Source organism: Lissotriton vulgaris, chromosome 3_2, assembly GCF_964263255.1.
Source record: "Lissotriton vulgaris chromosome 3_2, aLisVul1.2, whole genome shotgun sequence".
Lineage (NCBI taxonomy): Eukaryota > Metazoa > Chordata > Amphibia > Caudata > Salamandridae > Lissotriton > Lissotriton vulgaris.
In genome coordinates this window covers 284,411,827-284,426,344 of record NC_141690.1, presented here as the reverse complement: position 1 = coordinate 284,426,344, position 14,518 = coordinate 284,411,827, and the positions used below count along the sequence as shown (strand labels likewise).

Genomic DNA, 14,518 nt, shown 5'->3' with positions numbered 1-14,518 from the left:
GTAATGCAATGGAGTGATCTGCGCTGCGTTGCGTTACTCTATATTTTTCGAGTCACTCAAAGCCATGCAAAGTGACGTTGCGCGGCTTCACAAATATGACTTACGGTTTGCATCGCTCTTGCGCCACAGGGTCATACGGCCCTGAGTGTGATAACATGCACATAGCTCCTACTTTCAACCCTTGCATGAACAGGTTTTGTGCGGGGCTCAGTGCTTAACAAGTTATAGGGTGCTGACGCGTGAGTCAAGAACAGTGGCCCTCACCCTTTCCCATCTCTCTGTCTCCCTGCAGCTGGCGGCCTCGAGGAGCTAGAACCGAAGTTCATGGACACACGCCTCCTGTACGCCCTGTGCCAGGTGAAGGACCCCGGCACAGCACAGCCACGCATCGTCCTCATTCACTGGGTGAGTGTGAAGTGGAATGAACTCGTTTTGGGGTCCCATGCCTTACTACTGCCCTCGAGGGGACCCCGAACTCTGTTGGTTATGTGTTATTGTTGAACTTTCTTATTTCCAGACGGGGCGAGAATGCTCTCCAATTCCCCGATATTTGCAGGTCCGGTTGTGTGCATTGGGGCGACCCCCGTGAAACTACAGATGCTCCCACCCCAGCCATCACTTGAAGCTACAGCTGTTAACCCCACCGCAGGGTATATGTTTTAAGAGTTTTATATAGCGCGAAGTAGACCCGAGAAAATCAGGTGTCAGAGCGCTTTACATGAGCACCAGTTTCGTTACAGCACACAATCATTTTTTTTTTTTTTAATACAAGAAAATATTCGCAAACAGCTGTTACAGGGTTAGTATAGGTTGAAGCAATTGCCGTTTATACATCGCTCTTTATAAAACTATCCCCACGTGGCATTATTTATTGAAGAAGAGAGAAAAGCGGACAGAAAGGAGCAGGAAAGAAAGGGGTTAAAAGAGAGGTAGGACCAGGCAATAGGAAAGAGGCATCCTTCCTAATGACATCTGACATTATCACATTCTGTGGAGATATTTGAGCTCATGAGAGCCTAGGTAAGTGTCCAGGGATCTCCACACCCCTCTGGAGGACGGTTTCCATGGTGAGTGCGATGTTGTCCGCTCCTCTAAGATGCGTGGTCCAGTTGATCCAGCCTTTGTAAGTTGTCTTGCTTGTGTCCTTCCAGTTGGCTAGGACCATTTTTTGTTGGGCGCGGGGAGATTACGTGATTTGCCCAGAATCACAGGATGTTGAGCATCGTTGCCGAGACTCAAACCGGGTTCCCTAACGTCGAGGTGGATCGCTCTAGCCGCAAGGCTAGAACCTATGTTTGTGTGCACCACTATGACCCCCTGAGCAGGATACAGTTGTGTGCATCAGTGTAACCCCCAGAACAGGGATTACCGGTGTGTACCTCAGTGTGACCCTGTTGCAGGATACGGTTATGTGCATCAATGCAACTCCCGTAGGAGGGTGCAGTTGTGCATCAGTGTGACACCCACAGCAATGTACAGTTGTGTGCATCAGTGTGACCCCCACAACAGGGTACGTTTGTGCATCAGTGCGACCCCCACAGCAGGGTATAGTTGAGTACATCAGTGTGACCCCAGAGCAGTGTACTGTTGTGTGCATCAGTATGAACTCAGTGCAGGGTACGGCTGTGTGCATCAGTGCGACCTCAGTGCAGGGTACGGCTGCGTGCATCAGTGCGACCTTAGTGCAGGGTACGGTTGCGTGCATCAGTGTGACCCCAGAGCAGGGTACTGTTGCGTGCATCAGTGCGACCTCAGTGCAGGGTACGGTTGTGTGCATCAGTGCGACCTCAGTGCAGGGTACGATTGCGTGCATCAGTGTGACCCCAGAGCAGTGTACTGTTGTGTGCATCAGTATGAACTCAGTGCAGGGTACGGCTGTGTGCATCAGTGCGACCTCAGTGCAGGGTACGGTTGCGTGCATCAGTGCGACCTTAGTGCAGGGTACGGTTGCGTGCATCAGTGTGACCCCAGAGCAGGGTACTGTTGCGTGCATCAGTGCGACCTCAGTGCAGGGTACGGTTGTGTGCATCAGTGCGACCTCAGTGCAGGGTACGGTTGTGTGCATCAGTGCGACCTCAGTGCAGGGTACGGTTGCGTGCATCAGTGCGACCTCAGTGCAGGGTACTGTTGTGTGCATCAGTGTGACCCCAGAGCAGGGTACTGTTGCGTGCATCAGTGCGACCTCAGTGCAGGGTACGCTTGCGTGCATCAGTGCGACCTCAGTGCAGGGTACTGTTGTGTGCATCAGTGCGACCTCAGTGCAGGGTACGGTTGCGTGCATCAGTGCGACCTCAGTGCAGGGTACGGTTGCGTGCATCAGTGTGACCCCAGAGCAGTGTACTGTTGTGTGCATCAGTGTGACCTCAGTGCAGGGTACTGTTGTGTGCATCAGTGCGACCTCAGTGCAGGGTACAGTTGTGTGCAGTGCGACCTCAGTGCAGGGTACGGTTGCGTGCATCAGTGCGACCTCAGTGCAGGGTACGGTTGCGTGCATCAGTGCGACCTCAGTGCAGGGTGCGGTTGCGTGCATCAGTGTGACCCCAGAGCAGGGTACTGTTGCGTGCATAAGTGCGACCTCAGTGCAGGGTACGGTTGCGTGCATCAGTGCGACCTCAGTGCAGAGTACTGTTGTGTGCATCAGTGCGACCTCAGTGCAGGGTACGGTTGCGTGCATCAGTGCGACCTCAGTGCAGGGTACGGTTGCGTGCATCAGTGTGACCCCAGAGCAGTGTACTGTTGTGTGCATCAGTGCGACCTCAGTGCAGGGTACGGTTGTGTGCATCAGTGCGACCTCAGTGCAGGGTACTGTTGTGTGCATCAGTGCGACCTCAGTGCAGGGTATGGTTGTGTGCATCAGTGCGACCTCAGTGCAGGGTACGGTTGCGTGCATCAGTGCGACCTCAGTGCAGGGTACGGTTGCGTGCATCAGTGCGACCTCAGTGCAGGCTACGGTTGCGTGCATCAGTGCGACCTCAGTGCAGGGTACGGTTGCGTGCATCAGTGAGACCCCAGGGCAGTGTACTGTTGTGTGCATCAGTGCGACCTCAGTGCAGGGTACGGTTGCGTGCATCAGTGCGACCTCAGTGCCGGGTACGGTTGCGTGCATCAGTGAGACCCCAGAGCAGTGTACTGTTGTGTGCATCAGTGCGACCTCAGTGCAGGGTACGGTTGCGTGCATCAGTGCGACCTCAGTGCAGGGTACTGTTGTGTGCATCAGTGCGACCTCAGTGCAGGGTACGGTTGCGTGCATCAGTGCGACCTCAGTGCAGGGTACGGTTGCGTGCATCAGTGTGACCCCAGAGCAGTGTACTGTTGTGTGCATCAGTGCGACCTCAGTGCAGGGTATGGTTGCGTGCATCAGTGCGACCTCAGTGCAGGGTACGGTTGCGTGCATCAGTGTGACCCCAGAGCAGTGTACTGTTGTGTGCATCAGTGCGACCTCAGTGCAGGGTACGGTTGTGTGCATCAGTGCGACCTCAGTGCAGGGTACGGTTGTGTGCATCAGTGCGACCTCAGTGCAGGGTACGGTTGTGTGCATCAGTGCGACCTCAGTGCAGGGTACGGTTGCGTGCATCAGTGCGACCTCAGCTTGGTGTGACACAGTGGCGTGGGCTAGTGTCCAGCGCCGAGTGTGGCGTGACACGGTGGCTTGGGCTAGTGTCCAGCGCTGAGCTTGACGTGACACGGTGGTGTGGGCTCGTGTCCAGCGTTGAGCTCGGCGTGACAGTGGCGTGGGCTAGTGTCCAGCGCTGAGCTTGACGTGACACGGTGGCGTGGGCTCGTGTTCAGCGCTGAGCTCGGCGTGACACGGTGGCGTGGGCTCGTGTCCAGCGCGGAGCTCGGCATGACACGGTGGCGTGGGCTCGTGTCCAGCGCGGAGCTCGGCGTGTCACGGTGGCGTGGGCTAGTGTCCAGCGCCGAGCGTGACGTGACATGGTGGCGTGGGCTCGTGTCCAGCGCTGAGCTTGGCGTGACATGGTGGCATGGGCTAGAGTCCAGCGCTGAGCTTGGCGTGACACGGTGGCGTGGGCTAGTGTCCAGCGCCGAGTGTGGCGTGACACGGTGGCGTGGGCTCGTGTCCAGCGCTGAGCTTGGCGTGACACGGTGGCATGGGCTAGTGTCCAGCGCCGAGTGTGGCGTGACACGGTGGCGTGGGCTAGTGTCCAGCGCCGAGCTTGGCGTGACACGGTGGCTTCTGGGGAGACACGCAGTGTGCAGCCGGATGCTTTGCGTAATCTCTACTTGGAAAGTGTACAAAGAGGAAGCCTCCGAGATACGCAATTAGAGCCTCTCGGAGGTGATGACAGCGCCTGAGTCACAGCCATGAAATCAATCACATCCTGAGATGCGGCTTCTATTTTCAGACAGAAAACTTCCGATGTGGTGAAGAAAATGTGTTGTGCAATAATCACAGAGCATAGCAAAGTGAAGCATAAAAGGCAATTTTATTCGGACAAGGTTGCAAAACAGAAAATCAACCTTAACACGACATTAACACAACGTCAACACATCTTTAATACGTCATTCCCCTTTCCACCAAACATCTCTCCCTTCTCACCAGACTCCACCCCAGGGCTCCAGACCTCGCTTCATTCTTTCCCCTTCACTCTCGGGCCTCCTTCCTTTCCCCGTCTCTCTCTCACTTCCCCTCCCAAACATCCTCCGATGATTCCTCAGTGTCCTGTTCCAAGAATCCTGCGCCCCGTCTTGGTTCGCCTGCGCTCCCTTCACTCTCCCTGAGGGGTGGACACGCCCACGTGACTCTCACCCCCAAATACCCCCTACACCCGTGCATCCTGTCCTATCATGGCATCGCTGTGTAAAGTATTCCTCTCCACCACTCGCACACGTGTGTGGGGTGGGTGGGTGGTCCTGCCTTCACTCCCCCTACACGCTAGTGGTGCTCAGGGGTCAGGAAGAGTCTGAACCCCCTCTCCTGACTCCTTTATACTAAGCCTCACACCCGCCCCTTCCCTTAGACCCTCTGTGCTCTGCGTAGTGCGCGAAGTTCCAAAAAACTCAGCGAAGCACTGTTTTTCCTTTTGCACGGCTGCCTATGTTATGTTGGCCAGCGTGATTTCTCAACGCGGACGGTCACGGCGCGTCGCTACTGCTCGCGTTGAAAAAGCTGCCACTTGCGTTGATAAAGCTGCCGTTCGAGTAGAACATCTACTCTAGCGAGCACCCTCTTGCGCTGTGCGTGGTTCCATTTGTCCTGATTTTACAGAATGGGACAAAGTCGCAACACTGAAAATCAGCGCGAGCAGTGTGACTTACCGCACCCCGCAGCCTGCTGAACTCCGCAGCCTGCTGAACTCCGCAGCTTGCTGAACTCCGCTGCTTGCTGAACTCCGCAGTCTGCTGAACTCCGCAGCTTGCTGAACTCCGCAGCTTGCTGAACTCCGCAGCTTGCTGAACTCCGCAGCCTGCTGAACACCGCAGCTTGCTGAACTCCGCAGCCTGCTGAACTCCGCAGCCTGCTGAACTCCGCAGCCTTCTGAACTCCGCAGCCTTCTGAACTCCGCAGCCTTCTGAACTCCGCAGCTTGCTGAACTCCGCAGCTTGCTGAACTCCGCAGCTTGCTGAACTCCGCAGCTTACTGAACTCCGCAGCCTGCTGAACTCCGCAGCTTGCTGAACCCCGCAGCCTGCTGAACTCCGCAGCCTGCTGAACTCCGCAGCCTGCTGAACTCCGCAGCCTGCTGAACTCCGCACCCTTCTGAACTCCGCAGCTTGCTGAACTCCGCAGCCTGCTGAACTCCGCAGCCTTCTGAACTCCGCAGCTTGCTGAACTCCGCAGCCTTCTGAACTCCGCAGCTTGCTGAACTCCGCAGCCTTCTGAACTCCGCTGCTTGCTGAACCCTGCAGCCTGCTGAACTCCGCAGCTTGCTGAACTCCGCAGCTTGCTGAACTCCGCAGCCTTCTGAACTCCGCAGCTTGCTGAACTTCGCAGCTTGCTGAACTCCGCAGCCTGCTGAACTCCGCAGCTTGCTGAACTCTGCAGCCTGCTGAACTCCGCAGCTTGCTGAACTCCGCAGCCTGCTGAACTCCGCAGCTTGCTGAACCCCGCAGCCTGCTGAACTCCGCAGCTTGCGGAACTCCGCAGCCTTCTGAACTCCGCAGCTTGCTGAACTCCGCAGCTTGCTGAACTCCGCAGCTTGCTGAACTCCGCAGCTTGCTGTACTCCACAGCCTGCTGAACTCCGCAGCTTGATGAACTCCGCAGCCTTCTGAACTCCGCAGCCTGCTGAACTCCGCAGCTTGCTGTACTCCGCAGCCTGCTGAACTCCACAGCCTGCTGAACTCCGCAGCTTGCTGAACTCCGCAGCTTGCTGAACTCCGCAGCCTTCTGAACTCCGCAGCCTGCTGAACTCCGCAGCCTTTTGAACTCCGCAGCTTGCTGAACTCCACAGCCTGCTGAACTCCGCAGCCTGCTGAACTCCGCAGCCTGCTGAACTCCGCAGCTTGCTGAACTCCGCAGCCTGCTGAACTCCGCAGCCTGCTGAACTCCGCAGCTTGCTGAACTCCGCAGCCTGCTGAACTCTGCAGCTTGCTGAACTCCGCAGCTTGCTGAACTCCGCAGCTTGCTGAACTCTGCAGCCTGCTGAACTCCGCAGCTTGCTGAACTCCGCAGCTTGCTGAACTCTGCAGCCTGCTGAACTCTGCAGTCTGCTGAACTCTGCAGCTTGCTGAACTCCGCAGCCTGCTGAACTCCGCAGCTTGCTGAACTCCGCAGCTTGCTGAACTCCGCAGCTTGCTGAACTCCGCAGCTTGCTGAACTCCGCAGCTTGCTGAACTCTGCAGCCTTCTGAACTCCGCAGCCTGCTGAACTCCGCAGCTTGCTGAACTCCGCAGCTTGCTGAACTCCGCAGCCTTCTGAACTCCGCAGCTTGCTGAACTCCGCAGACTGCTGAACTCCGCAGCCTGCTGAACTCCGCAGCCTGCTGAACTCCGCAGCTTGCTGAACCCCGCAGCTTGCTGAACTTCGCAGCTTGCTGAACTCCGCAGCCTTCTGAACTCCACAGCCTGCTCAACTCCGCAGCTTGCTGAACTCCACAGCCTGCTGAACTCCGCAGCCTGCTGAACTCCGCAGCTTGCTGAACTCCGCAGCCTGCTGAACTCCGCAGCTTGCTGAACTCCGCAGCTTGCTGAACTCCGCAGCCTGCTGAACTCCACAGCTTGCTGAACTCTGCAGCTTGCTGAACTCCGCAGCTTGCTGAACTCCGCAGCCTGCTGAACTCCGCAGCCTGCTGAACTCCGCAGCTTGCTGAACTCCGCTGCTTGCTGAACTCCGCAGCCTGCTGAACTCCACAGCTTGCTGAACTCCGCAGCTTGCTGAACTCTGCAGCTTGCTGAACTCCGCAGCCTGTTGAACTCTGCAGCCTGCTGAACTCCGCAGCTTGCTGAACTCTGCAGCTTGCTGAACTCCGCAGCCTGCTGAACTCCACAGCTTGCTGAACTCTGCAGCTTGCTGAACTCCGCAGCCTGCTGAACTCCGCAGCCTGCTGAACTCCGCAGCTTGCTGAACTCCGCAGCTTGCTGAACTCCGCAGCTTGCTGAACTCCGCAGCCTGCTGAACTCCGCAGCTTGCTGAACTCCGCAGCCTGCTGAACTCCGCAGCTTGCTGAACTCCGCAGCCTTCTGAACTCCGCAGCCTTCTGAACTCCGCAGCCTGCTGAACTCCGCAGCTTGCTGAACTCCGCAGCTTGCTGAACTCCGCAGCTTGCTGAACTTCACAGCTAGCGGAAGTCCGCGGAGCACGGCGGAGCTTTTTTCAGCACTTCACGGAATTCCGCATAGCAGAACTCTGAGAACTCCACCCAGGCAAATTCTAAACAAGCTTTTACGGCAAATAATACCTCCATTTATGCCTGATAGGTATGGACCAAGGGATATCTAAGTGGATTTATTGCTGCAGATTTCTCCGGATGAATCCCACGGAAGGAGCGTGTTGGACAGGCCTCGTGGACGGCCCGCTCCCTCCCCGCATGGCGGGGCCCGGACCTCTGCTCTCCCTGTATCCCCGACAAGAACCATCCCGGCAACCCGCTGGGGCAACCCACGACCCTTCCACAACGGAACTCCAGCCCCCGAACACCCCAGTATCGGCTGGCCCGGGCTCCCGTCAGCACCACTGCCCCGGCCCAGCCGCCATCTTTGGACACTACAGAACAAGGCCGCGTGGCCTCGGCTCGACCCCAACCCTGGGCCTGGCCAGGCCCCGACATCGAGGCACCACCATCCACCTAGGGGGTGAAGAGACCACTTGGCAGGTCAATGGGAGAAGGAGTGTCAATGGCTCCCCTCCGCCAGGTGTCGATCGCCCCCGGCCTCCCCGGGCGCTGGCTCCACCCTCCTGCTGGGTGTCTGGACTCCCTCATCCCGGACCTCCCGACCTCCAAGTGCGAGGGTCCGGACATCAAAGGAGACCAGACCTATAACTGGGGCAGCTCTAGAGCAGGAAGGCAGTTGTATCTTGGAGTCGAGAGACACCGCGAGGAACTCATCCTTAGAGGCCTGCTGGCGCTGCCGCGACCCTTTCTTGTGAACCATCTCCGAAGCCTGCTGGCGCTGCCGCGGCCCTCTTCAACGTGAACCATCGTCTTGGCCTGCTGGCGCTGTCGCGGCCTTTCTCGTCGAGCACCATCTTCGTAGCCTGCTGGCGCTGCCGCGGCCCTCCTCGTTGTGAACCATCGTCCTAGCCTGCTGGCGCTGCCGCGGCCCTCCTCGTTGTGAACCATCGTCCTAGCCTGCTGGCACTGCCGCGGCCCTCCTCGTTGTGAACCATCGTCTTGGCCTGCTGGCGCTGCCGCGGCCTTTCTCGTCGAGCACCATCTTCGTAGCCTGCTGGCGCTGCCGCGGCCCTCCTCGTTGTGAACCATCGTCCTAGCCTGCTGGCGCTGCCGCGGCCCTCCTCGCTGTGAACCCCCGTCCTAGCCTGCTGGCGCTGCCGCGGCCCATCTTTGCGGACCCCCAAGCTCGAGGATTGTGAGCTTCCCTCTTGCCGCACCGGTACCGGACCGGTACTAAGACTGTCCCGCTACCCCTTTCCCCTACAGAGACTAGAATTGGGAGGATCCTCGTGTCCTGACCCCACTGTATCGTTTATCACCTTGCCTCAAGAATCTTATATAAAGTGTGTTGAACTCATCCTTGTGTGGTGTCCATCTGTGGGGGGGGAAGTTACTTGTCTGTACGATCGCCGGAGACGGCCCTCACCGGAGGCCTCTCCCCCTGTACTCGGCCGACCCTCCGGGTCCCCGTCTAACATTGGTGGCCAGCGGCGCGATCCGAGCCAACGCATAATCGTACAGAGAGTAACTCACCCCACGACACACAACCACCATGACAACAAAAGAGAGCGGAACAACAGAAAAATTCCAGATGGAAAAACTAGAGGAATACAGCCACAGAGAACTAAAACAATTCTGCATAGAACTGGGCATTGCTACCACAGGACTGAGCACGAAAGAGGACTTCAAACACGCCCTGGAAATTTGGGCAGAGACGGGTACGGCCGTACCCCAAAACCAAAGCCTTGAGACAACCGAAACAAGCACCGCGCCGACAGAAGAAAGAAGACCGGGTCTCTCACCAGAGGAGGCCCGAGAACGAGAGAAGAGCAGGCTCCACGAATTGGAACTGGCTCGACTTCGCTTAGATGGAGAACTCAAATTGGCGGAACAAAAAATTACTTTGGAACACTTACGGCTCCGAGAGGAGCGAGAAGAGAAACAAAGGCAGAGAGAGTTAGAAGAGAAAAAGCTAGCCTACGAGCATGAGCGCAACTTGAAGGAACTAGAGATTCGGAGGCAGAACAAAGATCTCGGGGTCCCCGGGCACCCGAGCCCCCCTGTCACTACGGACCCCAAGGTCCACATCCCCAAGGATGTCGTCAGAGAATATTACCGGAACGACGATATCCAGCAATGGTTCAAAGCCTACGAAGTAGCCATGACCTCCCACCGGATTCCCCGGAGCGACTGGGGAGCCGGGTTATGGGGGAGGTTTGTCAACCAAGGACGAGACGCCCTGCTGCAACTCCCGGACCATCAGATGACGTCCTACGACCACATGAAAGCTGCCCTCCTCACTCGATACGGACTCACGCCCGAGATGTACCGCCAGAGGTTCCGCGACTGCAAACGGATCCCGGGTACGACTTGGGTGGAGTACGTGAACTTCTTTAGCCGAGCCTTTGAGGGGTGGATCAAGGGCAGCAAGGTGACCACTTACGAGCAACTCTTTGACCTTATTGTATGGGAGCACCTTTCTAACAACTGCTTCGTCGAGCTCAGGCAGCATCTCCTTGACAGTAAACTGACTGAACCTCGGCAACTCGTCGTCGAGGCTGACCGATGGGAAAGCACCCGAGTTTCCCGAAACGGGCCCAGCGAACAGAACAGAGCCGCCCAAGGGTTCCATCGCCCCCGAGGGGGAGGAGTAGGCCAGGGTCGGGGCAGAGACACCGTCCCGGTGGCTCCCGCCAGCAACACCCCGCCCCCGGCCGGCAGGGGGAACCTCCCGATGCGACCAGGTTTCCGCGCCAACGTTACCTGCCACCGATGCCAGCGACCCGGCCACTACGTCAATGATCCCAACTGCCCAAAGAACCAGAGCCCTATGCCCCGCCAGGCAGGGCCGGACTGGGAACCAGAACCGGCCCTGGCAAAGTGCTCGGCCGGCCCCCCTCCCCCCTCTGTGAGGAGAGGGGAGGGGGGAGAGGTGCGACAGCACTCTGTGACAGGGCCGGTTTTCGGCCGTTTTTGTTACAGGGCCGTTTTTGCAGCATAACGGCCCTGTAACAAAAACGGCCCCAGGGGCCCAAAACCGGCCCCCAACCATGCGGCCCACCGGGGGATTGCCCGGTGCCCTCAACGGCCAGTCCGGGCCTGCCGCCAGGTCGCTGCCGCCGCCCTGGGAGAAGAGCAAACCCAAGAAGACCCTGAAGAGTACGAGCCAGACCAGCCCGAGTGGGAACCAGCCGCCATGTCCCTGGTCTGCCTAGGGGAAAGAGACCTGATCCCGCGGGCCCCCCTTCCCGCCAACACGCAGAAGTACAGCCAGTGGGTCAACATTAGCGCCAAGAAACCGCAAGGTGTACGCTGCGCTCTAGAAATATTTTAAATTAGAAATTAGAAATTAAATTAGAAATTAGAACATTAATGGGCACCGGGCTGAAGCCCTCCGCGACACCGGGGCCAGTGTGACCGCAGTCCGCTGCCATCTGGTGACCCCGGACCAGATCTTGCCAAATATCCTTTGCCCAGTACGGTCGGCCGACAATTCAGAAAGCCTATGTCGGATGGCCTGCGTCCCCTTCGAGTGGGGAGGAGTATCCGGAATGCTGAAAGTGACTGTCCGCGATGATGCCCCCGTGGACTGCCTCCTGGGGAACAACCTCGAAAGTTCCCCCTGGTCAGCCGTCGAGAGAAGAGAGCACCTGGGGATGCTGGGCCTCCCTGAATGGGTCTGCGTAACGACCCGGTCCATGGCCGCCCGCGCCATCCCCAGTCCCGAAGAACCCGAATGGCCAGAGCCTCCTCCCCCGATCGTCCAAGAGGGAGCCACCCTGGAAGCCAGTTCTCCGGAACACAGCGAAGAAGGACTCGATCGGCTCCGGGACCTTCCCGAACTGGCCCAGTGGCGTCAAGAGGGTGGCCCCACCCAGGAACAATTCCGACAAGAGCAGAGAGCATGTCCTTCCCTCGAGGTACTCCGGCAGCAAGCCCTCACCCAGAGCGCAGGAGACACCTCGGGGGCCCACTGGATTTATTGGGACAATGATCTGCTCTACAGTGAGCAAAAGATTGCTGAGCTGGGGGCCAGCCGGGTGCTGGTGGTCCCCCTCCGCTTCAGAGACTTCCTCTTGAACCTAGCACACGATGTGCCCCTTGCCGGACACTTGGGGCAAGACAAAACGTACAGCCGCCTGGTGACCCACTTCTACTGGCCCAAAATGCGGAATGATGTATCCAACCACTGCCGGGCCTGCCCCACCTGCCAGGCCAGCAGGAAGAGCGGCCGCAAGATCAAAGCACCCTTGCAGCCTTTCCCCATCGTCACCACCCCGTTTGAACGGGTGGGAATAGACATTGTGGGGCCCCTGGACCCCCGAACAGCACAAGGGCACCGCTTCATTCTAGTCCTGGTGGACCACGCCACCCGCTATCCTGAGGCCATCCCTCTTCGGACCGTGACGGCGCCCGTGGTAGGCCGAGCCCTGATGGGGATTTTCTCGCGGGTGGGCTTCCCCCGGGAAGTCGTCAGTGACAGGGGCACGAACTTTATCTCTAAATACATGAAGTCTCTCTGGCAACAGTGCGGGGTCACCTACAAATTCACGACCCCCTATCACCCGCAAGGAAATGGACTGGTCGAGCGGTTTAACCGCACCCTCAAGGGGATGATCATGGGCCTAGAAGAACCCCTACGTCGCCAATGGGATGTGCTGCTCCCGTGCCTACTGTTCGCCTACCGAGAAGTCCCCCAGAAATCCCTGGGCTTCAGCCCATTCGAACTCCTGTACGGACACCCCGTCCGGGGTCCCCTCAGCCTGGTCAAAGAAGGGTGGGAGGTGGCCCCCCAGAAGACTCCTCCGGATGTATACAAGTATCTCCTGACCCTCCGCAACCAGACCCGGCGATTCAGGGAACTCGCCAAGGCCAACCTTGAAGCCAGTCAGGAGGACATGAAGAGATGGTATGATCAGCATGCCTCCTCCATCGAGTTTGAACCGGGACAACAAGTCTGGGTGATGTCCCCGGTTGAACCCTGCGCCCTACAGGACAAATGGACGGGGCCCTTCAAGGTGATAGAGCGCAAGGGTCCCGTCACCTACCTGATCGACATGGAGTCCCCCCGGAACCCCCTACGGGTCCTCCACGCCAACAGACTCAAACCCCACTTCGTACGTTCAGAACTCAGCCTCCTGATGGCTACCGATAGTGGGACGGAAGAAGACTCCGAGCCCCTTCCTGACCTGATGAGGACGCTCAAGCAGGACGGCTCAGTGGAAGGGGTCAGACTCTCCGATGCCTTATCCCCAGAGCAACGCCAAGACTGTCGAGATCTCCTGCTACAATTCGCAGACCTGTTTTCCCTCATCCCCGGGGTCACCCCATGGTGCCTTCACGACGTGGACACCGGGGATAGTCCCCCTATTCGACACAGGGCGTACCGAGTGCTGGATCGAGTGCGCACCCGCATCCAGAACGAAGTCTCCAAAATGCTGGCTCTAGGAGTGATCGAGCCGTCTGACAGCCCCTGGGCCAGCCCAGTCGTGCTGGTCCCCAAGGCTGCCACCCCGGGCGTTGCCCCCGAGCTCCGGTTCTGTGTGGACTATCGGGGCCTGAACGCCGTTACCAGAACCGACGCTCACCCCATCCCCCGGGCGGATGAGCTGATTGACCGCATGGGGGCCGCCCGCTACCTGAGCATCTTCGATCTAACAGCGGGCTACTGGCAGATCGGCCTCACCCCAGGGGCCCAAGAGCGATCCGCCTTCTCTACCCCGGATGGCCACTACCACTTCAAGGTGATGCCATTCGGCATGAAAAACGCCCCAGCTACCTTCCAGAGACTCGTGAACCAGGTACTGGCAGGCCTCGAAGAATTCAGCGCCGCCTACCTGGACGACATTGCTGTATACAGTCGCCACTGGGCAGACCACCTCCACCACCTCTGGGAGGTCCGGCACGCCCTCCGGCAGGCCGGGCTCACCATCAAAGCCAGCAAATGCCAGATTGGCCAAGGGTCCGTGACTTACCTGGGACACCAAGTGGGGAGCGGGCTGGTGGCCCCCCTCCAGCTCAAGATCGCTGCCATCCAGGCCTGGCAACCCCCTGTCACCCAAACCGAGGTCCGAGCCTTCCTGGGGCTCACCGGGTACTACCGGCGGTTTGTAAAGGACTATGGCAGCATTGTGGGGCCCCTCACAGAACTCACATCCAAGAAAAACCCCAAAACAGTCAACTGGACTCCGGACTGTCAAGCGGCCTTTGAGAAATTGAAGGCCGCCATGTGCACCGCCCCGTGCTCCAGGCCCCCGACTACAGCCGGGAGTTCATAGTACAGACGGACGCCTCAGATCATGGCATTGGGGCCGTCCTCTCCCAACTCAACACCGAGGGAGTCGATCAGCCAGTGGCCTTCATCAGCCGACGCCTGCTGGCCCGAGAACAGCGCTGGAGCACCATCGAGCGCGAGGCCTTCGCCGTGGTATGGGCCCTCAAGAAGCTCCGGCCCTATCTCTTCGGTACCCACTTCCGGGTGCAAACCGATCACCGACCCCTGCAATGGCTGATGCAGATGCGGGGAGAGAACCCAAAACTGTTACGATGGTCCATCTCCCTGCAGGGGATGGATTTCACTGTGGAGCATCGTCCAGGCCAGGACCACGCCAACGCAGACTGCCTGTCACGCTTCTTCCGCCTCGGCGAGGAGAGTACCCAAGAGGATGGGTGACTCTCCCTGCCTTCAGCTGGGGGGGGACGCATGTTGGACAGGCCTCGTGTACGG

The 14,518-nt window shown here is 58.5% G+C and overlaps 1 protein-coding gene across 1 annotated transcript in view; it reads left to right on the top strand.

The window, feature by feature from the left end:
* The window catches only part of LOC147725699 (uncharacterized), a 483,091-nt gene that overhangs the window by 224,266 nt on the left and 244,307 nt on the right, over window positions 1–14,518 (top strand). The window contains exon 3 of the mRNA XM_086964378.1: window positions 293–405. Coding sequence (XP_086820504.1) covers window positions 293–405 — 113 coding nt within the window. The remainder of the gene's footprint in view (window positions 1–292; window positions 406–14,518) is intronic.